This window comes from Athene noctua, chromosome 6 (genome assembly GCF_965140245.1).
Source record: "Athene noctua chromosome 6, bAthNoc1.hap1.1, whole genome shotgun sequence".
Lineage (NCBI taxonomy): Eukaryota > Metazoa > Chordata > Aves > Strigiformes > Strigidae > Athene > Athene noctua.
Window position 1 is genome coordinate 47,717,801 of NC_134042.1, and position 23,823 is coordinate 47,741,623.

Sequence of the window (23,823 nt, forward strand, 5' to 3'; positions counted from 1 at the left end):
CCACTGACATAACAACAAAAATTATCTCATGCTGTAATTTGTCCTAAAAATTGGTTACGTTTTTTCATCCCAGGAACTTTGTGTGTCATCCAGGGTGGCAGGGGTCGCAGTGCTGGATGGTGCAAGCTCCTAACCCTACCACAGAACCCACCTAGACAGGAACACGCTGGTGGCTACGTTTTGGGGATAGCCAGCCCTGGATTTCTAAGCTCTATGCTATTCTGATTACAGTATTGAAAAAAGCCCTAAGCCATCTAATTAACTGCTGGCTACCCAAAACATAGCAACTACGAGAAGCGAATTACTTGCTCACTGACATGCTTTACAGTCACGATGACAAACACAAAATGGAAGTTTTCTCAACTCAAATGCTCTCTTGTGGTAAAGAAGGGGCACTTCATAATTGTGGAACCAGAAAATAGAGACAGCTTATTTGACTTGTGGCAGCTTTGTTAATAAATGTTGGGAAGGCAAATAATTATCTGACATGCAATTACATCTGAGCTGTTTCCTCAGGAAAAAAAAGCCAATATAGGTGTTTGGCGTCTGATTTTATTATTCTGTTTGGAAAGTCTGTATTGGATATTTGAAATTGATACCTGATTTATTCTTTGCTGTTGAGCAGACGGTGCGTCGCTCATCTACTTGTGCTGTGGTTTACTGCCAGGGAGTTTTGGAGTGGCCAGGCCGAAGTAGGAACCTTTCTCCTGATCTCTTAAACTCTGAAAGAGTTTGAAATTCAGGTGACTTTTGATGGGGGATGCCCAGACTCCCAGGTGTTTTTTCAGGAGCTCATGGCATTATCTCATAGCCTTAACATTTTGCCAGTGCTGCTTCTCAAATGGGCAGATCCTTCTACCTCCAGCACATAGGCCATGTTCTAGGGAGTCTGGGTTTTTTTCAAACGAGGTCTGTTCATGCTACAGATGAGATTTCTGTATGTTCCCATGAGGTTCTTCATCATTTCAGGCTGTTGGTAAAGTCCCTAAGCTGAAATTTATGATGGCGACTAATCACATTTTGTCTTGTTGATTCAGGATTAGGACAGCAGGATCCATTCAACGTGGTAGAGGCTCTGAGGCTGGTTACACTGTGTGCACCTGTGCAGCTGAAATAAACTTCTTGAGTCCTTTTTGGTTTTTTGTTGAGCAGCTTTTTTTAATTCTTCTGATTCTTCTGTAAATATGAATGAGTTTATAATGTTGGAGGTGACTTGTAATGCTTTTGTCAACCTGAAATCCATGTCTTATAATGTCAAAATATTGAAGGTGCATCTAAGTTGATAAATCTGCTGTTTCCATAAAACGCTGAATGATTTTTATTAAAATTGAAAAACAGTTCATATTTTTGCTTTCCTATCTTTAATTGCATTAGAAGTTGAATATTTATTGTTATATGATATTTTCACATTACAACAGGATAAAAAACCTAAGAAGCTACATTGCCATCTCTGGAGACATTAGCAAGTATCTCTTGATCATTGTGGATGGGCAGTTTATATTTCAAGAATCACATGGTTAAGGAAAATCTGAGGTTTATTTTAATTGAAATTTTAATCCTTGTGCTTCCCAGGAAAGCACTAGTTGTCAAGTCTATAAAATGACGTAGCAAAAAGCTTTCCAAAAGAACTGCAGTAGATGTTAGTACTTGCAAGTCAGCTGAGTACTTCGGGAGAGGGGGTGCTGGTATTGGGATGAAGGATCATCAGATACTTTGGGTTTGTTAGTAAGCAACGTATCGTTGTGATGATGTGTATTACCCACTTGGTAGCATCAGGACAATTGGGAGTTTGCTCTCTTGCCTCTGCTAGCCAAGACACAACGGGCTGTCAGTGATTTAAGTGTTTTTGAACTGGTTCCACAGCGGCGTGGGAGCCAGCTGCAGAGTGGAGCTGGTTAGCAGCAGCTCCTTGAGGTCTGGTGGGACATGGCGGACTGAAAAGGTCTTTGCTTGTGGCAGCAGGGAGAAGCTTTCCTGTCCTGGATGACAGCTGACTACTACATCTTCATATCATCTTTGAGTGGATGTTGAGCTGGTGCTGTTAATCTTATTTCTGGAAATTGCCTGCTTGGGAAGCCTTAAAATAGATCACATTGCATTTTTTTGTTATGAGAACAGAGTAGGTATTAAAGAGTGAATTCCTGGGCTGACTTGCTGAAAATAGCAACCCATGGTAACATGAACTAGAGATCAGTATGTAAACATCCAACCCTCAAGGGAATTAAAATCTCTTCAGATTTAGTAGATGTTTCTTGCAGTTATTTGGTGGGATTTTAGCAGGCAACGAGTACTCTGCTTCTTGGTATTTGCAGAATACCAGAAAATCTGGATAAAGTTCAGTTTCTGCCTCAGTGCACAAACATATGAGACTTTCATGTGCCTTTGATGTGAATATTCTTGAACAAATGATACATGTTTATTAGGGAAGTCAAGGTTAAGGAAGTCTTTCTTCCACAAGCTAAGTGATGGCTGTGAGCAGTGTCTCCCAGGCTGCAATGCCATTGCAGGATGTATCGCCTGGCTCTGACTCTTTGGACAGAACATCTGGAGAAAACAGGCAGGGACTCACCATAGCCCATGTGGTGATTTTTATACCATCCATCAGTAAGGCAATGCAGAACACCATTGCCTTAAACAAGTCAGCGGGACCCTCTAAGCTCTTAAATACTCCGAGTTGGGGCTGCCCTGCAGTACACAGCCCTGCTTCTCCCATGGGTGGATGAATCCAGCGTTCACCACCTGAGTATGGGCTTGTGGATGCTGTAAATTGGTTAATTTACACTTGGGGAAGGATTAATTGCCATATCTCTGTGGTGGAGTCACGTGGTTGGACATGTAGCCACTGGGTGTGTGGAGAAACCTTTGCTCCTGCGGACAGCACAGAGAGAAAAGGCGTGTGCGGTCTCGTCCACGCCACATGAGGTGTGAGCACACACTGGTGAGGCTGAAGGGCCGTGATCTGCCTGGTTGATGTTAATGGCATGCTTAGCAGAGTAGGGCTGATATTCTGGGTTGCTGAGCAGGCATATCCAACAGTAATTGAACCAGTGAGAGTTAAGACCGAGTAAGGAATTCAGGATTTGATTCTTCAAAATCCATATGGCGTGACTGTGCGCAGCAGTGAGATGTATGGTTCTTTTTTCTGTGAGCCTTGAAGTTGTTTTGGGTTGAGTTTGTTTGAATCAAGTAACATTTGCTGTGTGCTTCTGATTTTGCTAGAAGCAAGGTAAAAGTTCAAACTAAAGCCTTGACTTTGCTATACATAAAATTGCCTTTTGTAGGATCCATCTGTTTTGATCTCAGTTTGACTGTTTGTCTCTTCTGCATCTTGAATTTAATTTATATTCCAACAGGATAAAATGAACTTGATAATGGCCTTTTAGCTTGTCATCTTAAAACACATGCTCAGCCTGGAAGAGCCAATAAAAGTCGTGTTTATGAGAGTCTTATAGTCTAGTGATTGGGAATGGACTGACCTGTCAGCTGCAGGGACATACACAAAGCAGATTTCATATGGATCTTGTAACTAGTGGTGTTCAAACCAAACAAAGACTAGAGTTTTAGATCTGAACACTGTTCCAAAATTGATTAGAATCAAAGAAAATCCTTTCATGTCTTTATCAGGCATTCACACAGTGTTTCCTACTGGGACCATCTGCCCTAACTAGGGTGTCTAAAAGCCAGATGACCAGGTGTGAGCAAGTCACCTCACTGCCATCATAGTCAGTGGGAAGAAGTAGGTGCTGTCAGAGAGTTACTGATCTCAATTAATAGACATTATAATGTCAGTTAATAGACATCTAAGTGAGACCAGGTGACTTGTCTTCCTGAGTTTCCCACCACTCACTTTAAAAAGATTTTGGTATAGCTGGCTCAGACTTGGTGGTGTCCAAAGTCAGGTAGGAGGAATCTCATTATCAGTGTGGAAATGCAGTGTTTCTTGTACTTGTGCAGCTGTTTTCCTGTAGCTGAGATGATTCTGTCTCCCTGGGGCTGTAGCACACTTGTCATCTTCTCTGGGTCAGATATTCTGTCACTCCCCATGGGGATTACATTAATATTGTCATTTTGTTTATTAATTGTTTCCCATAGGGGGAAAAAAAGCCCCTGAACTGAACCTGACATAGCTCAATTTGTTCACTGATTAGGGCTGTGGACACCGTAACCAACTAGCGGCGTGAGATGGTGTAGTGTCCTTCATGAAGACCTGTGTGACTGACTCCTGCAAACGAAGATGTTGTAAGCCAGGAGGACAGTGTATGTTTTGATGGCATCAGCCCCTTTCTGCTGTGGATGTGAAGTACTTGGTGGTGGATGTGATTCAGCACTCTCTAATTCTGACTCCGCTTCCAGCGCTGGTTTGCTGTCTGGTTAGTGAGTCAGCAAACTCACAGCTTCCCCGTGCTCTTGTCTGGATTAATATTTACTGAGCCAGGGGACGGAGGCTGCTGCAGGCAGCGTGCACCGTGCCTGCACACGGAGGGCGGTAGGAAGCAATCCAGATGCGGTTCAGAGGCCTCCGGCCGCTGGGAATCTTGGCCGGGGATGAGGAATCTCTCTTGAGACCTTCCTCATTCAATAATTATCTCTTACAATCAAACTGATGCAAGGGAACGGATACTTTGGCTCGAGAGCTTTGGTTAGTGTCTTAACAGCATTTGCCTTAACTAGGAACAGATGTGGAGGTCGCAAGCCTGCAGCCTGGGTTATCATTTACACTCTGCAGTTACCCGCTGTATAATTTACACTGCTATAATTCGTACTCCATGTTTCCTTGACAAATAGGGACTTGTTGAGGGAAAATAATTGGATATGTAGATTGATTATGCGGAGCATTGGATTGTATTGGGTTTTGTTAATTCTAGACTGCCGAGCCAGCATGCTCAGCAGTGCCTGACGGTGATCCGGGGCTCACGGTCAGGGAAAATCGTGAGCCAGATTTCCAGGATTCACACTGCTTTCACTCCCTGCAAATAAGAAAACTTGAACATGTTGCAGACTGAAAGCACAGCAGTTGAGGCAAGCAACAACGTATGAAGATCTTTTTTAAAGGTACCAGGAAATCAGTTTACTGTTGAATTTTGGGAGGAAAACCCCTTTACTTTTCCACTGTGGTGCCTTGCATAAACATGAAGTAAGTAAGATGGCACAGGACTGCAGATTTCACGTTGACTTGCAGTCTGTGGATTAACTATCATTCCATCCTGGTAAATCTGGATATCGCATTCTACTTGTGAATGGATTTGTCTCTGATCTATCTCAGGAGAGAGTGACGGAGCTTGCTTCTCTCACTTCTGCTCCATATTATTTTATTCTTTTCTTCAGCACACTTAGAGGTGGAAATAGAGTGCATGGGAAGGATCAGAGGACCTATACGAATAGCATCTTATACAGAAATGCAATCAGCTATTCACAGTAGGAGCGGAAACAGGTGGCCAAAGCTCTTGCTTGTGTAGCCAGAGAAGCCGATGCTTTTCCAGCTGCAGTCTTTGATGGGAGTTATAGGTACCAATCACACATATTTTTAAAACAGCTTTGTATCTGCTTCGCTTCTCTTGTGACTATCATATGAAGCAGAGATTGCTAGGGGGGATATTGGAGAGAGTGCTTTGTGGGTTTGAATACGGCTTCTGAGTTACAGTGTTAAAACGATGGCTGATTTTCCTTTAAAAAAAAAATGCGGCAACTTTTAGATGCAATCACGTTCTGCTGTTAATGTTGAAATTGTCTGAAAGAAATGTCTGGAATTGCTTGACATTGTCTCATGCATTTCATCCTCACCATTGTTAAGGTTCGTTAATGATTCCATTATAAGCTCCTATTTGCAGAAATGGTTTTCTAAAAACAATCTCTGTGTTATATTATTATGTTGTTTATATTATATAAATGCTCAAGAACTAGACATGTATTAATAGATAGCCTTGTGATTGTGGAGCCAGCAATTACTTGACTGGTTATTACTCTATCACAAAGTCTGCTGACTCTCAGCAGTTTGGAAGGGAGAATAAAATTCCTTCTGCAAATTGGGAAGATAATTTTCATTGGAATAGTGGTTGTTACACAGTGCTGGAAATCCTCTGCATGCAGATAAGCAGTAAAAGCCGGTTAGCTTTATGTGATGCAGTGTGATGCTTTGGAAAAGACTGTCATGGTGGAGACCCTTATCAGTCACAGGGGATATAATGAAGGTCCTAAAGGAGAGCTCCAAGCCTTCCAGGAGAGGACATGCTGGGTGGGAAACCAGGCAGCTGTAACCACTTCTTCTTCCACCATGTGTCCCAGGTATTTGACACTGGGGCGGGATGGCCTTGGGAGAGGGGGCGATGAGGTACTTTCTCCTTCCTTTCTTTAGGGTTAATCACTGTCTCTTCCTTACTGTATCACCATACCCTAATAATAAAGAGTGCAGGCCACTCTGTCTTACCAAAAAGGAATAAGAGAGCGGCATTAAAGGGATGTGCAGGGCCAGATCGTGGATTTGAGATAATGTCTTATGCTGCTGTCTTGACCCAAGAATCACTTCCCACCCTCTGGGTGCAGTGGAGTCACAGGCTGCCTCATCTGTTAGGATGCCATAGGTCAGTTCTCCGCGTGTCCTGGGCTCTTTGGTGGCTGCATCCAAAGGCTGATCTGGCCAGGGCTCTGCTTCCTCCCGTCTGCTCCTCACAGGTGAGTGAAGGGAACAGTCCTTGCACACACACCCCAGGCACGGTACTTGTTACTGTGTAAAACACGTGAGATCCCAGCAGGCTGCTTTAGGAAGCCCAGCAAGTGACATTCTAGGCCAGTGATTCTTGATCCTTTTCAAATCATTTTATGGCCTTCCTTACAGCTGAGAACTTCTCCCTGTTTGGTGATATAGTAGGGGATGGAGGACCAAACCCCAAGCTGGGAATCCTCACTCTCACTTGCTATCCAAGACACAAAGACTATAGATGAAAAGTATATACTTGTGGCCCTTAAAAATTCAGCAGCTTTGCTAGCAGATTCTGGTAAAACTAATTTGCCTTTCTGTCCTTTTCCTTTTTATTTCCTATAGTTCCTGTAGCAAATACAGTTAGTATCAATGGTAAAGCCCTCTACATACAGCTTCTTGGATAAGACTTGATAGTAGCTCTCTTGGTGAAGAGCTCTGAAACCAAGGCTCTTAAGAGGTGTTGGTAACCACCTTCTAACAAAGAAAGCTCCCAGCACAGCGCTGGGTTACAGAGGTGGATGGAGTTTTCGAAGAGTTGCAGAAATTGTACGGGCTGTCACTCGCTTGCTCAGTGAAACCTTCTCATCGCTCCAAGTGAACGACTTGTAATCATAATAATAAAAAGGGAGTAGAAGAGAGAGATGTTGGGGAAAAGGGACAAAAATGTCCTAGCTGCCTCAAGGGTGGTGAGGAAAAATGTAGACTAACCGTGGCCTATATATATATCTCCTGGTTGTGACAATTTTTGCAGGGCTTTAAAAGAGAAGAGACTCCTGCAATATTACTGCTTTGTTACCAAATACAGAGCTGGATGTTACCGGCTCTTTTGCCCAAGGCATTCCTGATTTAGCAGCTCTATAGGAGTTACATTATTCAAAGTTTATTTAAAATAATTACTGTAATCATCTGTATATTGTCACAGTGTAAGGAACCAGAAAATTGCATTGCATAATTCCCTTGCAGTTGTCTGAGAAATCTGCCGTCTGCTTTGCTAACACAGCGTAGATATTTGATGTGAAATCCTTGCTTTCGTGCAAAGGGGCTGCTGCGCTTTCAAGTTTACGAAGCGCGATAGCTAATATATTTATATTTTATCTGCTGCACTTAACAATTGAATGAAAGAAAAGTGTTAGCAGAGGTCAAGCATTGTTTGAATGTGTTGCAAATGGTTTCCCAGGGAAACAGCAAATCAGTACTCATAGCCTACTGCAGCATCTCCAGAACAACATCTACCCACCAGCCATAGCCGAGTGTTTACTATAGTACTCGGGACCAAAAGCGATGCAGACTAAAGACGAAGTGAGCGTGTGAGTAGGAGAGCGATTTCAAAGGATGAAGAAACATTCAGCAAGAGTGGCACCGTTACCGTCTTACAATGTTTCTGAATTAAATTCGCCTGTGCCAGACGGTAAACGCTTTTTTTTCCTGTATATCTAACCCTAGGCAGGGATTTACTTTGTATGCTCCTTCTGCTCTGCTCCATGCGAAGTAACGTGAATATGTGTGTGTGTATGTGTATTTTTAAAGTAACTAATGCTTGCATAGCAATTTTAGCACTTTAACATCATCTAGGATAAGTGCAGTTAAATTTCTGTTGCTTGTGTTCAACTGCTGTGTGCATGATTTTTGATGAAGAAACTAATGTTGAAATGTGAACAACTGGTAAAGTTGCTGTACTTCAATTCTGGCTTTTAAAATGATGTGAAGGTAGGTCCATATGTTATCAGATTTTCTCTAGTATTTTAATACCGTGCTCTAGATTTATCTTTTTTGCTTTTAAGACAGAGGCACCAACTTTTTTGTGCTTGCTGTCCCTCAGCTTGAGATAGCAATTGTTCCCTTAAACTGCTTCTTCCCCCCTTATTTTCAGAAGTGCCAGCTGTAAAGGAATTTCTTAATACAAATACCACAAGGTGGAAATTGTAAAATCTGTTGTGTGCTCTCGATCGGACCTATCAGCCTCATTCCTTGCAGAGTGCATACCAACTTCATGTCACACTCCAGTGTCAACTAGAAATGTGATGTTGTCCAGCCTGAAATATGACTGCACTGATAGCTGTGATGCAGATATAAAGCTCGGTATGCTGAAAATATACAGCGGGTTTATGTGCAGTATAAATCAAAGGTCTAAAAGAAAGCTTTTTTAAAAAACATTCCTAATGTTCGGGTTCAAGTTTTTGTTTTTAAATGCCTGTAGAAATCTCAGACTTTAACTGCACTGTTGGAGATTTATTATATTCAGTATCAGATGTTTTAAAGAGCCAAGTGGTACTTTCCAAAGTTGCCTGTTTTGCCAGAAATGAACTCTTTTCCCAGCAGGTGTGGTACGTTGTTAAGAACACTCAAGCCGTAAAATTGCAAGGTGTGTGCTGTCTCTGGTTTGAGCTTTGTTATGCTGACCAGCAATGAAAATGTGATTCCTTTTTGTGAGTTAAATTCAGTGCTACATCCGGGATGAAAACAAAGCAACAGACACGGTCCAGTGCTTGTCAGCAGAGCGTGACTTCCAGTTCTTCAATCTACCTGAGTCGTACTGGCTTAAATTACAAATGAGACTGGGTTTTGATAGAGCAACAGATTTTGTCATTATTCTTGGAAGTATATGTGTGATATTGAGAATTCCGCAGGCTTGGCAGTTCTGTTATTTCTTCCTTGAGGGAAAAATGGTTTAAAGAAAGTTGATGGAGCTGATAGACCTGCTGCTTATGTCAGTCCGTTGCTGTTGCACAGCACCAGATTTTAGGATGTGTGATATTGTAATTCATGCACTCACCTACTTTTAAAGGAGCAGCCTTACGGCCGGGTGAGCTGGCTTGCTGTGCTGCTTAAACGGGGTGATTTGCTGCTCTTCATTTCCCAAGAGCTCCCAGTGCAGCCCGGGCTCACGTCACGCCAGGAGGTGAATGCGGAGGATTAAAGCCTGTCCCTACCCCGTAGGGTCTGAGCCAACTCACAAGCTGTGTTTGCCTCCAACTTAACCAGTCCAACTGCTCTCAGGCACCTCTGTTCAGTCCACTCTTAACCTTTGCCCCATGCTGGGCTGCAGCAGCAGTGTTGTCTAATCCTGCACTGCCTGTTTCCTCAGGGGGGGAAAATCTGGTCTTCATAGGAAGAAAAAGCAATGGACTGGAAGTGACTACATGACAGCACTTGTCATATCCGACAGGCTGAAAATGGAAAGGTTCTTGCTCGGTCTGAAGCTGGCCAAGCTGAACTAATATTGGACCCATACATTAAATGTGAGTGTATGCAGCCAGTTTTACAGATCAGCAAAGATTTCAGCAGGGATTCCCAAGGAATCCTAATAGGGTAGGGCAGCCAGCTTCCCAAGAACACTGCGCCTGTCCCCGCTTTTCTTCCCAGGCATGGGGAGGGCACATGGAGGAGATGCCCCAGCAACTTGGCCTCTGGGCCTGTGTGCTGGGAGAACAGGGGAAGAGCGCACTCGGTGTTGGCAGTTTTCAAGCAGTTGAGGTGTGTGGTTTCCTAGATATCTTCTGGTAGAACCACAGAAACTGCTCACTTCTGGATAGTGGAATGAAATCCAGGCAAGAAGACTCCTTCGGTAGTGAACAGGCACCCAGATATTTGCACATCACTGGTTAGAAAACACTGCTCATGTGGAAAGAAACAGAGCAGAAAGAGATGCCAAGAAGTGTTGGCGCGTGGGCTGAGTGGTTCTGGAAGATGTGAGGTATGTGTTGAACCGAGACCCACAACCGCCAAATACTTTTAAGAACGTGTCTTCCTTCATCTCCATCTGGCCAGCCCTCACTCCCCAGCACAGCATCAGCTACAGCGAGAGGACCGTACATACACAAGTGCCTGAGCCAGGTGGGTTGTATGGACACTGTGGAAGAGACTTATCCCAAACGTGCCATCATGGAAAGGCAGGAGTGAGATTGGTCGAGCTATTACTCCAAGGGTAGTGGATAAAACAATTGGAAGTCTCCTGGGTTTACAAAATGCAGTAATACACTGATAAATACTTACTTTTGCCCCAACTGCTTACCTGTAAAATGTTCTTTTATCCCATCCTTCCTCTAATGTGCTTAATCAGGCTCCAAGTCAGGCAAGGAAATTGCAGTATGTTTTCAATGCACGTACCACAGTGCTGCCCTGAACTGAGCCTGAGACAGTCAGAGCTGGACTCACCCAGGTGCATCTAAATGTAACCCTCGGTAGGTACTAAGAAAGTTGTCTGAGCTTCCTGGACTCAGCAGGAGAGATGGACACCTCTGAGAGGTGATTCATCTCCTAAGATTGTTATCTGAGGGAGCTGGAATGAATCACTCTCTGGAGGCACCCATCAAGCAGGAGAGGCAATAGTTTGTGTAGGAGATAAATACAAGCAATTTGATATTGAGTTGTGTGTCAGTGTGCTGACTGCTTTTACACTCAGATCTTAAGAGAGCCATGAACCAGCCTGGATTTATTGGAGTGTTTCTTGGAAGTAGAAGCTAGATCATAATTATTTAATAATGAGATGCATTTGACTGATTTCTGGAGTGTCCTGGGTTTAAACTTTCACAACAACTTTATGTCAAAGCAGCCTCATGGCTTTCATTGGAGCTACTCTTGATTTGCTGCAGTGAAAGTAAAAATGAGTTTAACTCAGAATGTTTGTTTCTTTTTGGAAATGTCACTAAATTTTAGCAATGAAAATATTCATTTTTCAGAGGATTTTTTAATAGAGATTCATAACCTTTTATTTTGGAGTAAAGTCTATAAATTGTGAAATTATTGGAGGCACATCTGATATAATTTATTACAAAGTTTGTAACAGAGGTTTTCTTTAAGGGGATGGTGTGCAGCTTTGAATCAAACGATTTGTGTTTATCTGTTGCTCAGTCAGTGCTGAAGTGGTGGAAAGCTGGTCTGATCCCAGGCCAATGAATCCTGTGATTGACTTGAGTTGGTGTTAGGTCAAGCACATCTGGGGAAAAGAAAGTCACATAGATCTGTCCCTTTAAATGTGTGTTCAAGTGACTCATTCAGAAGTTGTTATTGAGGTAGTCTAACAGAGACCATTTGTGCAAGCAAAAACTTTTTGCTCTGGAGCTGCAATAAGGGGACAAAGGCTTATGAGTCCCTGAGGGTTGTTCCCTTGGACAGGTATGTGTTGGCTCACCTGAATAAAAACATCTGATGGTCCATCTTCCTCCTCCTCACAGAGTAGTCTGGGGTGGAAGTACCCCCGTCATCCTCCTCAGAGGCTGAGCCAAAGCTCACTAAAATCAGTTGGTCTTCCCAGGAACTCTATTGGGGGTTGGGTCAGTCCCTGTGATCTGTAGTCATTTGCTACCATGGGTTTGGTTTGACTGGCATGTTCAAAGAAGGGCAACGGAGCTGGGGCAGGGTCTGGAGCACAGGTCTGCTGGGGAGCGGCTGGGGGAACTGGGGGGGGTTCAGTCTGGAGAAGAGGAGGCTGAGGGGAGACCTCCTGGCCCTCTGCAGCTCCCTGCCAGGAGGGGGCAGAGAGGGGGGATGAGTCTCTGGAGCCAAGGAGCCAGCGCCAGGCCCCGAGGGAATGGCCTCAAGCTGCCCAGGGCAGGGCCAGACTGGCTCTGAGGAAGGATTTCTGTGCAGAAGGGGCTGTTGGGCGTTGGAATGGGCTGCCCAGGGCAGGGGGGGAGTCCCTGGGATCCCTGGAGGGGTTGAAGAGTCGGGCTGAGCCAGCGCTGAGGGATCTGGGGGAGTTGGGAACTGTCAGTGTGAGGTTCATGGTTGGACTAGGTGATCTTCTAGGTCTTTTCCAACCTCAGTGATTCTGTGATTCTGTGACACCAGGGTGCAGACGTACTTCTGGATGCCTCTGAACTGCCCTCTTCTTCCTCTGCAGCATTGGGGCAGCTTCCTTGGCTTTCCCCAGCAGTGCTTAGCCAGAAAGCTGCCCCCCTGAGACATTCATGGTGTGCAGGGGTCTTAAAATCTTTGACACAACTTCTCTGTGAGTTGCGCAGGTAGAGGAGGGAGTATTTATGTGCCTGGTCCTGCCCTTCTCAGGCTTCATTCAGTGTCCAGATGGGTAAGGAAGGAGCAGTAAGCAGAGGCTCTTTGCATGGGAAAGTTCTGTGCTGAGGAAGAGGATGTTCATACCCTTACTAGAGGTCAGAGTTTTCGAACTCCAGAGTTGCAACAAGTCAGTATGAGATGTTGACACAGCGTTTGTTTTTCAGGCTGAGTGGAGATGCCCTCAACAGAATCTAATCCAAAAAATTCCACTCCAAACAGATGTTTTAAATATTTTTTTCTAGATCAAGGTAGATTGTTTTGTGTAGAAGTTGTGGAAGTTTTGCTTTCAACATAAACAAATCATTTTTCATTTGCAGCACTTTCTTCTACATTGCTTAAAACTCAAAATATGTTATGTCACACCCAGTAACGTTAAGATATATGTAGCCAGTACATTTCAAAATACATACTCCAGCTGCCAGTTCTACTACAGATGTTCTCAAATAAACTTTTTTTCCAAGATCTGTTCTGACACCCCCACACTAGTGCTGGTTTATTATTTTTTATGTCAAACCAAGGGAATTCCTTGTCAGTGCTTAAACAGAAGCAGTGATAAATTTGTTTGAGTTATGCTGAAACGAGAAGGGAGAAAAAAGTCTTCTTGGCTTAAAGTGAGTAAGGAGGCAAAAAAAAAACAGGGAAAAAGTATTTCCATGCCTTTAACTATACTTTTGGTAAAATATAGATGGATGAACAAGTGGAACAAAGATTTGAACAGAAATTCAGAGATTGTGTGTTTTGAGGAAGGATCTTGATACGGAGCAAGACAAAGAGGGGCCCTTAAATTCAGTAAAAAACAAGTAGAAAAATTCCTCCAGAGATAGCTGGCTGTTAGGTTCATGCATCAGGGCTCCTGAAAAGGTGATCTGCAAGTTGCTTACAGCCAGCAAAGCCTTTCTATGCTTCCTGCAAAGGTCTTTCTTTGTTTTATTTTTTAATGGTTGCAGCTGCTGAACATGGATTCGTATTGTGCTGCAGTCCCCAGTCGGAGGTTTTAGGGCACAGCATTGGATACAGACCGTGCATGTCCTATTCCCTGGTTTGCCCAGAAAGCATCCATCTAGGAGCAGGTTCTTCATAAGAAGAACATGTAGCTGATGAGCAGAAAGATGGATTTACAGACTTGCAAGTGTTTATCAGGTTTGTGTGCAGAAGCCAAGGCATCAAGCATATGGCAATTAATATGAGAACCCCAGTCTCAGTGATCAGCAGCAGCTGTGGGGATTTGGGGAGATGAGAATCAGCCACTGCATGAGTAGATGCCTTTGTGCAACTTACTTAGCAACTATTTCCCATCTTCCTTATCTGCAAAAGGTGAATAATCATGTATATATATCTACCCATATGACCTGGCTGCAGTCAGCATAAGTGGAAGCTCCTTGACTCTTCGATATATGTGTGTTAAATCTCAGCACTACTACTTCTGCTTCTAACAACGACATGGTGCATTTGCATGTACTTTGTGTACAGAGCTCACCATCTTTCCATTCCCAGCACAGCCAGTGTGTACCAATGCTACACCTTGTCTTGCTGGGGCCTTTCACAGACCTTGAAGTTTATAAGAACAGATGTCACTGATGCTCTGACAGCAGATTTCATCTAGCAGATCATATCAGGCATTGGGACAGTAGCATGATGTAGCTTCCATATTGGCAGTGCAGTCCAAAACATCTTCTGTGTGGCAACCAAAGAAGCTGGGAGCGAATACACACAGCAGGTGCCAGGACCAGTCACCAGGTTTTTTTCACAACTGATGTGGACCATACACAGATGGCCCAATTCTGGTTGTTTTAATTTCATTCTGAATTCCCTAAGTTGCCAGATCTCATAGGGTTAGATGCAGATGCACTCAACTCCTTCTCATTAGCTCTTTATATTTCTTTTGCTCAAAACCGGCTTATGGTATTGCAGTTGGCCGAGTTGGGCACATCTTTTCTCTGTGATTTAATGGTGCATCCTCAATCTATCGAGTTATTGTCACATTTTCTTGCTGTTTATATATTGGTTTAGATTGTTGTACTTCTCTTTGAGATCTTGGTTATAAGTGGAATCAAGGTCCATGGCCTTATTGTTCAGCAGTCTGGATCTTAAATCAGGAGAAGTTAGCACCTTGGGACTAGGTCCCACCACCATTACCGTCATAAAGCCAAGGAGGTGCAGGGCTGGAAGGCGACTTCAGGGATTATCTGTGTCATCTCTCCTCTAAGGCAAACTTGGATACACCTTGACCATCCCTGGCAGGTATCTCTGTCATTTGTCTCTGTGTTGAGATAATTTTTCAGGCACTTAGTGGTCACTGTGGTCAGAGCTTTCCTTCTCCCCATGCGTGCTGTGGGATGTGGGGGTGGTCTTTCCCCAGATGTTGGATGGTGTAACAGGGAGAGACCGTGGCGCTGTTGTCACAGCGTCTGTTCTGATCTGGAGCGCAGTGCTCAGAGAGGTGGGTGGTGAGAACTTGTGTGGGTGAGATTTGGTACCTTTTTGACTGCCTAACTTGGATTTCCTCCCCTGATAATTAGACTGGAACTGCTCATCTGGAAGGGTAATTAGGTGCAAGGGTGTAGAGTGATACATCCCTTGATCAGGCACTTATGTTAGTTATAGGGTGTGAAAATTATTTACTCCCTCTACTGCTTCTTTGTTTATTTTATTGCAAGGATAGGTGGGCACATGGAAGTTGTTGAGATTTCTAATTGTGAGTGAAGTTGCTGTCTGCTGATTTGAAGTGAATGGCTGTGTACAGACACTGAAGGGGTAATTGGCAGAAATTGCTGATGGATGTCACTGTTAAACTACAACAAAATTATCTGCTTTTTTGCTTTCTGCTCTTGACAATAGTTAATCATAGTGCAAGAGAAATGCTGTACACCATCACTGAGTAATTTGTTTTTCAATAAAATCTGAAAATCTTTTTTTCCCCTAGGACAAAAAAAAAAAAATGTTCTAACCTTCTTATCCCCTTCAGACATAAAAACCTCCAGAACAAGCAAATAGTAAATGAACAAGGTATTACTGTGAACAGACATATGTACATAGCTCTAGTACACTGAGACCATTGCAGTGTCTCAGAAGGCTGTGTTTAAATGGAGAACATCATCTCAAGACGTCCAAGACATGATGAAATGATTTTTCTTCACTGAACAAGAGGTGTTTATTCCTCAAACCTTTGTAGCACACTGTCTACGAAGAAACCGTCCCTATCGCTTGTTTGCTTGCTTTTAGTAAATGTAATTGCAGCTTTATGTCCCGAGTCAAACTGCTGGTTCTGAGCTCATTGAAAGTTGGGGAGAGTTTGCCCTTCAACCTTAACTTCCCAGGTCAATTGTTATGTTCAGGTATGTCAGTGTATGCCCAGACAGCTCGGCTGGTTGTACTGAGTTGCGGTGTGTTTACACCAGCATGAGGAAGGGCAGGATTTGGTTTTACAGGGAGTCCCTTTGGCTGAAATAAAATAAGTTATGGACATACCTTGCTGTTGGATTGATGATGTTGGATACCCTGCACCCAGTTTTGTGCTAACAGTAGCAAACAATCCAATTACAGCCATGGCTAATTCAACCAAATATTGTTGTAAAATGGGTAGAATAAGGTCTCTTCACCTCTACCAATAGCATGCAACTCAGTCCCCTTTCCAGTAGGTCCATGTGCATCTGTTATTTCCCTGGCCCCAAAATTCACATCATCTTCTCCTTACTGCGTGGCATTAAGACCGGAATTTCATTGCAAAACTCTCCAGCCGTCACGATCGTGAACTGACTGTTATCAACATGAGCGTGTGTACAGGCTGCTGGAAACTATAGTCTTGTGATGCGTGAACGAGTCCGTCATCGCCGCGGATGCTCACTCTAACAGGTAACATTGCAGTGTAAAGGAAATGCTGTCAATTCCTTCACTGGTGCCCAATTTAGCAGGAACATTGAATTGACGTACTTTCCATATAACACCAGGCTGACTTCTACCTCCATCCATCTGTCAAAACCCAGGAATTGTTTCCACGGCAGTGGTATGAAGCATCATTTTGTCAGTGCAAAACCAATGACTTATTAGGAGCTGAGAATTTGAGGACATGGTAAAATAAGCATATTTTAATACTGAATGAGTAAAAGGTAAATTGTAGATGCCTTGACTGACTTTTTGGAAAAGCTGGTCTCTCTCCTGACTACAGTGGTAGCCACAGGTGACCACTGCTCTGTAGGGCTTTGGGAACAGATGTTGCTGTCTCTAAATAAATAAGACAGCACTTCATGTTGGTAATCCAGTGTCAGGAATGCACGGATGGCTTTCAAAAGGGAATTCAGTTACCTATAATATTTGAGAGGTTCTAAATTTCCATCAGGGTAGTTGGTTAAAAAAGAAGAGAAAAAGTAAAAATCAATTCTGTGATGACCTGGCCATAAAAAAATTACTTCCAGGGCTGTATTTTTATGTTGCATTGATTATTTTACTGTCAGTCCATTCGATCCATTTTTACGAACAACTTTGAGACCAGAAAAGTTGTGCCAAATGAAGTGGTATGGGGGTTTTTTGTATTCCAAGCACTGCTGTCACATGCTAAATAATTTATATACATGATGATAATCTGAAAAGGGTTGGTTTTGAATCTCCAAACATAATCCCTTCTCTCCAAGCCCCCTGCAAAATAACAAAGTGATTTTCTAGCCAAGGTGAGGATGTATTTTCTCACTGTGTGAGCTGCATATGGAAACGTATATGAACGAAAAGCCACAAGTCATGTCTCGCATCTTTCAGAGGGTTCAGGGGCAAGGGATCCGTGCATAGATTACAGATGGATGGTGAAAATGGTTATCGGGACAAGGCATATGCTGCTGGTTCCTGGTTTGAACGGGCATGTCAGCAGCAGCGCATGGTGGTCACCTCCTCCCACAGCTGGGACTCAGAGTGGTGGTCAAGAACATGAAAATGCATGGACTTCTGTGATATTAGTCTTGTGATTTGGTTAGTCAGAAGCATAATTCCCTTGCTAAATCGAAATACACTGGGATATGTATATAATAATTAAAGCAAGACAAGGAGAGACTTTATTAGAAGCATGTGGAAAGCCACAGGTTCCCCTTACTGGTTTCCCTTTGGGCTCCATGTGCAGAGAAATGGCTTTACTTCCTATGCTATAAAGCATCCACATTTGCAGGACAAGGAAAAATATTTGCTGAAACAGAATAATAAACTAAAAATAATCTTTAAAAATGGGAAAGAGCAGGGGTTTGTGTTTATCCAATAATGAAAAGTCATCCAGATGGATTTGACCCATTAAGATGTGCTTGATGCAATCATGTGTGGTCCTTTCCAGTTCGCCCTTTCCTCCTTTGTCAATCTCATGGGCTGAGTGTTGCTTTGACGCTTGATTATAAGCTCCAGGTAATGAAGGAACGCTTCTAGCAGCACAATCTGGCAGTCTGGCAAGGCTTTTTCCTATTTGTTAGTTTTTTCCCAATCTCTTCCAGTAGCGTTCCTTTGAAATATCAGATGATGCCTAAAATCTAGATTCATTCTCAGCCTGTGATTCATCTCTGCTAAAGCCATGAACTGTGCTGATGCTCAGCATTGGCTGTGTCAGACTACAGAAACTGGATGAGGCTTTTGTACACATTGAGTTGCAGATATCTGTGCAAGCTCTTACATTGAGTACTCAGGTTAAAAGCAGGTCAGATAAAGTAGTCAGGTAAAAAGCCCCACCCAGTGTAAACATCTCTGCTCAGGATGGTTGTCTGAGATCGGGTTGAACAGGGCTTTGAGCAACCTGATCTAGTTGAAGATGTCCCTGCTCGTTGCAGGGGGGTTAGACTAGATGACCTTTAAAGGTCCCTTCCAACCCAAATCATTCTATGATTCTCTTATTCCCTGTATAGTCACAGGGAGAGGCAGATAGTCCCCAGGCACTATTTTTCTTATCCTAAGGTTGACACCTAAAATAAGTCAAATGAATCCAACCTGAGCAGTGTCACTCTTCCTTTGCTGTGGAGGAGGTGTATTATGGTATCTTTTTAGTACATAGTTGCTTCTCTGTTTGCATGTGGCAGGTTGTGGCAGAACCCTGCTGTTGTCCTTGCTGGAGAGGACATGATCTCACTGCCTAAGACCATGAGGTCTCCATAAGCATGTGGGATTTAAGAAGGTGTATGGAACTTCAATGGAAAATGCTGCTCTTGATCCCTCTAAATTTGGAGGGTCTTAGTGCATCTCTGCTTGATAGTTAATAATTGCTGTGTGAGACAGAGAACTGGAGTTACATGAGTTCGCCTTCCGTTCTTCTCACAGGGGGTCACACTGCACATGTGCAAGATTTCATTGCTGTGATGTATAAATGGTGATTTGTTGTCCTTGCTGCTGGTACCAGGTTTGGATAAGTTAGCCCAGCATATATCTATTCACCTTCCCTGTCAAAGTATATCCTTAAAATATGTTCAGATTCAGTAGCATTAGATGGCCCAGGCTTTCTAGCTGTAACAATGAAATATTGATAAATTGCTGTGCTATCTGATTGCTTTCAAGTATAAGGGAAGATTTCAGTAAATCAAGCAGTGACTTTCAATTAAATGCAATCTCTTGAATTGCAGTTTCGGTCTCAACTACTGAGTTTCTCGATGTACAGGAAAAGATTGATGCTGCTTTGTTGTACTAAATAGAAATAACTCTGAACTCTTTTTGCATGTGAGGAAAAATAGATTTCCTGGAAATTTTAGTTGTGGATCATCTGCTAGACTTCTACCGAGTGTAATGTGAATCTTGATCTTGTTCTAAATCGTATCTGAATTGAGATGTAGCATGTGTCTTTCAACTTAATGAGATCTCTTTAAATGATGCATATCAAAGTGAGTAGTGGTTTGGGTCAGGGAACCTCGGTGGTTGCTTACCTGAGGACAGGCAGTCAGCAAATGCTTTCTCAAAATAAAATTTCTTTAAGTTGAGGACCTGAGAAATTGTAAGGTTTTTTGAATATTTATCCCAAAAAGTACTGATTGTCTTAACCTCATGGAAGCTGGAACTAACTTTCAGCTGTCACATAAAGGTGTTATGCTCTTCTAGTGGGGTGTGTGGCCAGGGACTGCTGTTTCTAATGTACCTTTCCACCTCAGAATGACTTGTAAAACGTTTACAAAGTCTTATGAAATAGGTCATGTTATCCTTGTTTGACAAGTGGGAGAAATAACGCTTGGAATTACGAAACGAGTGGAACAAAGTCATGGAGGGAATTGTGCGGCTGTTAGATCATTATTTTCTCCACTAAAAAGTAAATATATGAAGGTGAGTGCTTTTTTAAGAGTCTGAAAATGTCCAGTAGGCTCTTAAAAGCTCTGTAAGAGTAATGCTTACCAAACAATGGGGAGATAAGACCATGCTTAGACATCATATAGGTCTTAATTTTCCAAAGTCAACTTCTGTAGGTCTAAGCTTCATAGACTCTGGGTTGTGTGCTGCATTGATCAAATGTGTAGGACTATGTGGCAAGGTGGAACTTAGACTTGAGTGTCCCTCTTGGGTCAGAGTTCCCTCAATCTGGACAAAGGAGAGACAGAGGAGCATCTTTGAGAAAGATCTTAGCTGCTGGTTCATCACTTGTTTACTTGATGGGTAAAAACAACCTGGGGGGCTTTAAATAGTCTGAGAGAAGAATTTACTGTACAGTATGTTCTATACATCTCTTCCTTTGTGATCTTTGTAGTTAGACCTGGTGAATCAAACATAGCTTTAAGTTTATTGAAGGTTATAAGACTAACCCTAGCTTCCTCTGGCAAGAGAGTGTTGACTTGATTCATGCAGTTTCTTGAATCCTGGATACGGTCCTTGCTTCGGAATATACTTTCGTGTTGTTGTTTGGCATGAAGTTACTTGCATGAGGTGTACTGGAATGGCTCATGTTGCAACAAAGAATGTTGTCCTCCGAGATGTCTGCCATATTTGTTGCACATTTGGCACCTTAGACATGGGGTTTGTGTCTGGTTTTGTATTCTTTTCAATGTGAAATAGGTGTGATTATCCTATTAAATCCTTCCAAGTCCTGGCAAGGTCAGTGGCTGCTCTGGGTATGTGTATTCCGTAAGTTTAGGTAAGATGGTCACCAGTTGAAATAGCAGCCGCAAAATAAACAGGGGGTGATCTCAACTGACCATGAACACACCAAAATGGCCTGTCATCTTGACTTTCCGACTGAGAAGAGGAGTCTCTTGTGCTGCTCATGTGTTGACCTCTTACACAGGCACCTTCAGCAAATTTGGGAGTAAATGCAAGATCACCAGGCACACTCTGCCAGATTCCAGCACTGCACTCTTTTCTGTTGTTTTCTGGTTCTTCATCCAGTCCTTCAAACTCTTACTCGTAAAATGTGATGCCCTACTCACTGGAAAATTTTTCATCTGGTACCACTGGTATTTCTGGGACCTGGGTCTTCTCTGCTGCCTTGTGCCTCTATACAGCCTCCATGTGAAATGCAGCATCTTGGTGTTGTCTGCACCTAGTAGAAGAAGAAAGAAAAAGCAACTTCTCTGAAGATGTAGACATTCTGATTTGGTGCACGTAAAGGCTTAAAAACTGGCGTCTTCAATGGTTTAGCAGAAGTCTTCATCCAAAAGACTTGTCAGCGACTGTGGCTTCATTCCATACAAGAGCCCCAAGGACCAGTCTGGAGGATGGAAGGAGGTAGTTCTCCTCTGGAGAGGCTCTCAGCACTGACCCTGGAGGCAGTGGTTCCTCGCTCTCCTCTCCACCCTAAGGGAGAACGGTGACCTCTCCTTTTACCTGAGTCAGTGTCAGTGCTGAGGAAGGGTCCCACGTGAGTACAAATTCTTTTGCCTGTTCAGACCCTATGGATGGAGCCGTGGGGCTGAGAATATGCTGCAGCACAGGGCTCTCGTTTCTTCAGGGGAAAGACTGGTTTTCATACCGCACCTTTTTTTCTATAAGGGGGGAGAGAGTTAAGTATTTATTTACTTATTTACTTTATTCTGACCAGAGCTGAAACCTTGATTTTTGCAGTGTGCTTCCTTTCTCCCGCTGAATCGTTTGTATGCATTTCACTGACAGAGTGTTTGAAAGCCCCGCTTTCCTCCAGGGAGTTTACAGCCAAACTGATGCAAACTCTTTCTTCTCAGGTGCCTCACGATCATCTGTCATCCAATGCAAGCCAGGAGGCAACTGCCCCAGCAGACACAGAGGCATGACTAGGCAGCTCTCCCCTCTAACTGTTGCTGAAGATTCTGCTGCTCCCATTCTTGAGCTGCAGAATCGAAGTCCCTCGGGAATCTGTCGGCACAGCAGAGTCGAGAGGCAGAGCAGATCAGGTAGGCACAACAGCCGCACGGCCGGCGTCACCGCATGCCTGCGAAAGGCCTCTTACGTCTGTCTTTTGAAAGATGGGGCAGAGTCCGAGCGTGTTGACGTTGGTTTACGGTGCTGCGAACAGCAAAGCCACATGAAAGTCCTTCCTTTGTACCTGTGTGCAAACTGGGGTTAGGCGGGAAGGAAGAAAGGATGGGAGGAAAAGGCCTGGGCCTCAGTTGGTACATGTAATGTGTTAGATATCTGAGAAATCATAAGGCCAGTAGGCACCGAAGATCTTGAAAGGATGATTAACGTTAGCACACAAGTTAGTTTTTACAGACTGATTATGTTTCCTCAGCTTCAGCCTGGCCAGAGACTGGGACCCTTAAGAGCCAGCCATATTCCTTCTCAAAGACAATGACAGTCTCAGCTCATACCATGGACGGTCTGATGAAGAGGAAGAGAAGGAGCAACAGGTGGAAGGATATCTAGGGAAGACCATCACAGTTCAGATCATCGATCAGCTACACGTCAGGGCGGTTCCATCAGGAATGTGTCACCCACTTTACTGCAGAAGTTTAGCTCAAATGAACCTGTAGGTAGGGTGCACACTGGCTTCTTCACCATAATGTCCATCCATCACCAACAGGGATGGGATGGGAGCAATTACAGTATGCAGCCACAGGCCCTTGAGTCTGCTGAATTGTACTGTTGAGGAGGAGAGAGACATTAAATGACTGAGATAATTTAACTGTCCAAGATCTTTGGAAGACTTTGTAGATACTATGAGCAAAAAAATCTCCCTTGCACACTGGAATTGTGAGAGATGAACCTTCCTCTTGTCACTTCACCACCGATGGCAGCAAGAGTCAGCCATTTTCTTCTTGTGTTGGAAAATGGAGGGATCTCGTACTCCAGGAGTACTCTCTTGATGCAAACCCTCAGAAAAATGTTGAAGGTGATTACTGCTGCAAGGAGTAGATGATACAGCATCTTGCAGTAAAGATCATATCTAAGATACCAGAAAACCGATCTATTCTCACATTTGCAGATATCAGGCTGAAATAACTCTGTGCATGCTGGCATGAGAGTACATCCAAAATCAGAATCCATCTTCTCTAAGAAAGGACTTTAGGCCACTTGAGAAAAGAGTAGTGCCTTGACATCATTCTCTTCTAAACATTTATTTTACATTTATCAATTTCCCTTTTTATCCTGATCTTCCCTTCTTTATCAGTGAGGTCTAAGTAGGACTGAACTGACAGGTAGGTAAACAAATATAAAGAATACTATTTTCTAAGATGTAGTTGCCAAATAGTCAAAAGAGTTCAGAAGAAAAGCTGGTTTTCTTCACCTCACTCTTCTGAAAAATGAAAGCAAAAGGCTCATCTGTTACCATCTTTTCACAGAGACATCACAAGCAAGAATTATGTCACAGACAAAAGAACTGTGCAGGGGTATTTCTGCTAGCTGCCTTTCAACGCAGTTTGCCATTGACCAATGTCATCTCCATGTGTCACCTGCAGTTTCATCTGCATTCTTTCTCTGTCATTTCATCCTTGATGAGTTCTCAGATTGTTCCTGTGCTCTTGACTGGTTAAGCCTGTTGGTTTGTTTCAGACCGAACTAAATGCAGACACCAAGCATTTCTACTACCTTGCTAATAGTAAAATGCTATCTACCAACCACTTTGGCTGATCAGTTTGTTTCCTCCTCATTAGCACATCATTCGGTATCTGAACACAAGTGCTGCTTTCTAGCTTACTCCAGCCCCCAGCTTCATGACTTGGAAATCCTTAAACCTATTTAGTATGAATTGTGTGCCTGCTTGCCAT

At 43.2% G+C, this 23,823-nt stretch overlaps 1 protein-coding gene across 6 annotated transcripts in view; it reads left to right on the forward strand.

Annotated features, from left to right (window-relative positions):
* SLC35F4 (solute carrier family 35 member F4) overlaps nt 1-23,823 on the forward strand; it is a 127,188-nt gene that overhangs the window by 81,941 nt on the left and 21,424 nt on the right. For 2 of the 6 annotated variants that reach the window (XM_074908890.1, XM_074908891.1), the window contains exon 2: nt 21,820-22,008. The exons of 1 other annotated variant lie outside the window; for it this stretch is intronic. In XM_074908890.1, the coding sequence (XP_074764991.1) occupies nt 21,820-22,008 (189 nt within the window). Of the gene's footprint in view, nt 1-7,966; nt 8,106-21,819; nt 22,009-23,182; nt 23,254-23,823 lie in introns of those variants that run through there. 3 more of the 6 variants (XM_074908892.1, XM_074908894.1, XM_074908896.1) reach the window with 3 other exon arrangements.